General features: G+C 46.6%; 1 protein-coding gene and 1 pseudogene across 2 annotated transcripts; one reads left to right on the forward strand and one right to left on the reverse strand.

Moving 5' to 3' along the window:
* The first annotated feature begins 74 nt into the window (after positions 1-74).
* On the forward strand, positions 75-1897 carry LOC125548159 (uncharacterized). 2 transcript variants are annotated; one of them, XM_048711836.2, is made up of 4 exons: positions 75-361; positions 428-1072; positions 1178-1311; positions 1395-1897. In XM_048711836.2, exons 1-4 carry the CDS (start codon positions 194-196, stop codon positions 1510-1512), a joined length of 1065 nt encoding a protein of 354 aa, XP_048567793.1. In that variant the 5' UTR covers positions 75-193; the 3' UTR covers positions 1513-1897. The 2 variants fall into 2 exon arrangements, with proteins under 2 accessions (XP_048567793.1, XP_048567792.1); XM_048711835.2 differs by having other exon boundaries at positions 75-1072.
* Positions 1898-4262: 2365 nt separating this feature from the next.
* LOC147978904 (uncharacterized) lies at positions 4263-5005 on the reverse strand (annotated as a pseudogene).
* Between the last annotated feature and the right edge of the window lie 995 nt (positions 5006-6000).

A 6000-nucleotide genomic window follows, 5' to 3' on the forward strand; every position in this document is an offset into this window, starting at 1 on the left:
CCCTCCTACCTGTCCCGCCAAAACCAAAACAATTACCTCCCATTCCCTGGTTTTTTTGCCCATTCCCCGCCAAAATGAGAGCCAAGCATCTCAAAGGCCTAAACTCTCCCCTATCCCCTATCCCCCCGCCCGCGCCCGCGCCCCGTTCCCTTTCCACCGTCCCGTCTCGTCTGCTCATCATCGGCCGGCCGCCATGTCGTGCGACGGCGACGAGGAAGAGCGCCCCGTCGGCGGTGTTACCCCGACGCTGCCGCCTCCGGTGAAAGTGAAAAGCGAATCCCCCGACGAGGTCGATTTGAAGATGGGGCCATTCTATGCCGACTCCGACGAGGTGATTGTGAAGGTCGAGGCCCACGGTGAGGTCGAGGTCAAGAGGGAGCGAATCCATGCCGACCATGGCGAGGTGAAGGTTGAAGCCGCCGGCGAGGTCGAGGTAAAGAGGGAGCCAACCGATGCGGACTCCGACAAGGTGAAGCTTGAATCTCCCGCCGTGGTCGAGGCCAAGATCAAGAGGGAGCCAATCGATGCCGACATCAAGCATGGCTGGGTCAAGAAGGAGGAGCAACCCGACGAGATCAAGGTCCCGGTCAAGGAGGAACAAGGCAAAACTGCGTCGCCGCGTCATGTAAAGAAGGAGGAAGAGGAGGAGGACTCTAGTGAAGACGAGGTGGAGATCATTGACCCCCCGCCGAAATCCAAGAAGAGAAACCGCGGAGATGACGACGATGTAGTCTTCATCGATCTCACGACGTCCCGCCCGGCGCCTTACCTGAACCCAAAGCCCATCCGGGCAATGCCGCCGCCGGGGGCCACGCCATTGAGCGACTGGAAGATGGTTGTGGCGCCGCAGCCGGCGGAGATGGACGAGTACCCACCGGACCACCGCGAATGGGTCTTCTTCACGAAGTCCTATTCCACCGGGCTGTCGACTTGTCGCCGGAGGAAGTGGCTGGACGCCGGCGAGGTCGTCCACTTCGCCTTCCCTTCGCACGAAGGCAGGATCAGGGTGCCGTACAGGCAGGCGGTGGCGCTGTCAGAGATCGTGCGCTTCTCGACAAACCGATCTGGAGAGGTTCCCACTTCACTCTGCTTTTGATTCCAATGCACATATACATCATATGTGTGCAGATATAGCATCTGAATATTGATCGATTATTTGATTGGCAACTAACTGTAGATCGGGAAGCTGTCTCCTGAGTGGGCGAGGTGCCTTGCCCCGCTGGTGAGTTCTTCCAAGGTTATGATCCAGGGGAAGATGGTGTTTCCGATGATGGAGCTCAGGCTGATGCAGGAGGTGTTGCTCTATGTCAGGTAACCACTGTGAATATCTCTGAACATGATTGCTACTTTGTGTTCCTGTACTTATTGACGCTAAATTTCTTTTTGTTCCGCAGCTTCTACATCCACCGCTCGTCCTTGTACCTGATTTCTCCTAAAAATGAATGCCATCCAAACAATCCCCTCCGTGGCCTCTTCAAGTTGCTTCGGCGATTCGGTGTAGCTGAAGCCTGAAGCCCAAAGCTTCTCACGAGTCCGAGTTTGGCCGTTGGGTCAACATGGAGTGACATACTAATTTGCTCATGGTAGTGTCAGGATCTCGTTAGGAGTAGAGTAGTGGACCATTGCGTTGGGTAATTTTGGTCTTGGACTTGGTTGCAAGCAGCTCAGTGGCTGTTGTCCAGCAGGGCAGAACAATGCAATGACAAACGTTCCCTGTCTACCCCCCCTGACTCATCTCTCTTCACCCACCCCTAAACCTGAAATCTACTCGTAGCTCTTTGATTCATGTGGTGTATTGACTATGACATGTTGTAATCTGCCGCAGCTGGCTTCTCTGCAGCAGCAAGAAGCAAGCAAGCGATTTGGTAATGTGATGGGAAAGTAGTGCTTCCTGCCATACTGCCTTTTTACTTGAGGGTTTGTGATTTGGTAGCGGGATCTTATAGTTGGGCTCTGGGTTTTGCACCAAATTCCGTAGGCACTGCTTTTGCTGAATTCAGAATCTCTGCACTAATGGACTTCCTCGATCCTTCCCTGATTTGGAAATCCTTTTTCTTTTATTTTTTCACGGTCTTTCCTGTTGACATGATCAATGCTAAGCCTAGGTGCTTCACTCAGGTTCAGGAGTTAAACTTTCACGTACTCATGAGTAGTCATGTTCTTCATCTGCTTTTCCTGTGCTACTATACTTGTTCTTAAATCAGCCTGGACCTGTATATTTGCACACATCACTTTTCCTTTCAGGCATGGTGCTACGCGTCGGTCCAACCAATGGCGGATCCTAATTATCAGCTGGGTCACGGGCCGTCGGATCCAGTGCTGTACCTAGAATCGTTACATTGGGGTGCCAAAAGGTACAATTTGATTTTAGTATCATCATACCTAAAATCGTTAGATCCAGTGTCACGGGCCGTCAGATCTAGTGCTGTACCTAGAATCGTTACATTGGGGTGCCAAAAGGTACAATTTGATTTTAGTATCATCATACCTAGCCTACTCCTCAAATAGCTTTACATTATTGTAATAGTGTCTAGTGTATATTAAAAATTAGATTGCATTTTTAGAGGAGGTGCCATGGCACCCCACTAGATCCACCACTGCTTGGATCGGCGCCAATGAGTGGTCCAGCATCGTGGCGCCCCTTGCAGCCCTTTGCGAAAATCCTTTGTAACATGACACATCTTATGAAGCTCCTTTGCAACACGATGCATGTTTCAGAGCTCTAGTGTTGTGTTGTCTCCTCGTCTTGCGACAACATTGTTGTAGAAGCATGCCTCATGTTGCAAAGATCACAACACGCCTCAAGTTGCAGAAGATTGCAGCACGCCTCATGTTGTAGAAGCACGACTCACGCCTCATGTTGACGAAGTTGTAGAAAGACCTCAAAGTCGTCGGCAGCGGTTGCTGCAGTACCCTACGGCGAGTTCTGTCCGTCCTTGACCGCTAGCGGTTGGCCTGCAGTGCACGACAACCTTGCAACACCCGAATGGCGACCATGCCGGTAGCTTGTGTCATGCACGACAATGCTGTCTTTGGCTTGCAACAAATAAACAATGAGCGGCGGACTTGGAGCCCTTTCAACAATAGCATGGGAGAGGGGCCTCACAACCCCTATTTCATGGGATCCTTGACAAATGATGGGAGAAGGAGCTGGGCGAAGGGGCAGGGGAAGGAGGACACCCTTGGGGACTGCAGCTCTGTGTGCTGCGTATCAGAGGAGCCAGAATGGGTGGATCATGCAGGCGGGGAGACGAAGGAGTGGTAGATGCAACATAGGGCAGCGACTGTTCAAGCATCGCCATTGCTGTGGGAATATGATGCGTCAATACCAGGATCGAGAGAGAGATAGAGGTGCCATGGGGAATTCTGGATGGAGGAAGTTGAGTGGTGTGTATCGGGTTCATGTGGATTAGGAGAGTTGGGTTTGTGCGGGATGCTTCCAGAGAAGAAAAGGTGAGACTGTGTGTAGGTTGCTGCACCGTGCGAGACTGATGTTATTCGTGGATCAGTTGACTGGGGATAAATGTTTTCCTTCCATTTTAGGGGCAACTATAGTGGGAAAAGCGGGCCTAAGACAAATTTTTTATGAAAAAAAGTTAGGTACAAGATTCATTATATAGCACCAAAGAGAGGAATACAATTACAGACTGAGATCCCATGCCTTGCCAGAGGCGGGTCACGGTGTGCCTTGCGCCCCTACATCCATCGCCCAAGTCGATCCTACGGCCAGCAGCAACTCACAGCCAAAATATGCACATTTAGACAGAACAGCCAGGGAAACAGAGAGGCTTCATGCAGAGAACATAGCAGAAATTGGTTCAGTTAACAAGCAGTTTAGTCTATCAAAACAACAACAATTTGACAAAACAGCAGTCTTACAAGGCTGTAAACAACGTAACAAAATACAGTTTAATTTAGCAAGCAAAACATTTCGGTTCAGTTTAGCAAACATCAAGCAAAAAGAAAAACCCAAGCCATTTTAAATACATGGGCATTCAGTTAAGAGGATCAGGAAATCAATAGGACATAAAGGTGAACACAATACAGAGCCTTTTGTAGGCATGAATAAACTAATTTTTGAAGCAAATTAGCATAGAAATTTGTTCTTACATAATCATCCAAGTACATAGGGTTGGCCCTTTTACTTGTACACTTAGGCCACAAAAGACTATAGTTAGCCCCCAAGTCCAAAATACTATAGTCAACCCTGTCCAAAATACAGTCGACATTACCCAAAATACTATCTAACAAGCTTGTACATGCTAGAACAGACTTTCATCATAACGGGTAGCCATCAAGAGCTGCGTGTAACTCATTATGTTGTTGTAGTCTTGAAACTCCATATTTGCTGCTTTATCGCAGCCATCCTTCTCCACTCCTACTTGAGGCTCCGCCCCATCATGTTTCTTTTGTTGCTGCAATAAAACTTCTAGTAAGTAATTTAGGAATGAATGGTAACAACACATCATGTACATATTGATACATACCTTTGCTCTTTTGTTTTTTGATGCAGCAACTTTAGTTGGCTTGCGCTTCCCTTTGAGTAACTTATCAAGCCAAGTTGTCCTTCTCCTCAATTTTTTGATTGAACCTCTTTTTTGTTTAGCTTTGCAGCACTAAGGACCTCATTTGTTTGCTGCACATTTGGGTCAACATTTTCTTCGTCATTACATGGCTTATTCATCGCATTGGTAATTGCATTGAGTTTATCCTCTAGTTGTGGACCAATGCAATCAAGTGCATTTTCTAACATCAAACATCATTCTAGAGAGTAGGCTATTTTATATGCCAAAGAGTGAAATTTGCGAGACAAATCATTGTAGCGAAGTTGGGCTTCCAACTTTGAATTTTCTACCACATTCCTTCCTTGTCTATCTTGTATGCTTCCATTCTGTGCTTCTCTCGTCCATCTTTTTAAGAAATAATGCGTTGGCAATACTTTTATATTCATCAAATCAAGCACTTTGAGACCATGTCCACATAATATTCTAGTCCTATTGAACATTCCACAACTACATGAGGCCGTTTGGGTCAGAGGATCACCAACCACTACGCGCTCCTCCTCGAATTTTAAATCACCATGTAAACTTCCAATAGCAACTGCGAATTTCTTATCTCCATCCAATGCTCTAGTGCATGCGGCCATGGATCTTTCATATTCGCTTTGGAAAGCTTAAAAAATAACTGGAGTGTACTCTTTGCTTGCTAGCACCAACATAGGTGTGTGCATCTTGATTCTTGGCAACTTTTTCCTTGCATCAAATTCAGATTGCAATTCTTTTCTTCTTTTTACTTCCACCGTCCTCTCAAAATGCTTCAAGAACCGAAGAATATGGAAATCTGATTTCAAATGGGTTTTCAATGAATTGTTAAAGCTCTCACTAAGTTCTGTACTCCTCACTCCCAAACTAAACACATCTCTCATATAACATCCAGCCCATTTTTCTGTCAACTTGTAGATACTATCTAACCAAGTTTGCTTATGCACTTTATGCCTCATATTGTCAAATGCTTCTTGAAATTCTGCTTTGCCCTCATAGCCATACATACATTCACTAAAATCAGTGAGAATATGAGACTCCTCATCTTCATCTTTCCATCATCTTTATCTTTCCCTACATCTTTCTTGTAACACCCCGGTGTAATGATGCTACAGTAACCCCTGGGGTTCAGTTAATTATTTTGCTAAACAAGTGCTTGATCATCTTTGTCTCCTTTCTCTTTCAGTTTTCAGTTGAATTCAAATTCAAACTTTGTGTGGAATTCAAAATGCTCAAACATGAAAACTAAAATGTTCATCATGTGGGAAGTATTCTTCTGGTAATATTGGTGGTGAACCAACATTTTTGCAAAATGTGAAGGTGGCCTAAAATAGCTAAAATAGTAAAGCAAAAAAAGAAAAGAAAAAGGGAAAGGGAAAAGGAAAGGAGAGAGAGGAAAGTGCCCCTGCCCCACTGGGGCCAAGCCCACCTGGGCCGGCCCAGCTCCCCCTCACCCAGG

This window comes from Triticum urartu, chromosome 3A, assembly GCF_056163025.1.
Source record: "Triticum urartu cultivar PI428250 chromosome 3A, HENAU_Tu73, whole genome shotgun sequence".
Classification (NCBI taxonomy): Eukaryota; Viridiplantae; Streptophyta; class Magnoliopsida; order Poales; family Poaceae; genus Triticum; species Triticum urartu.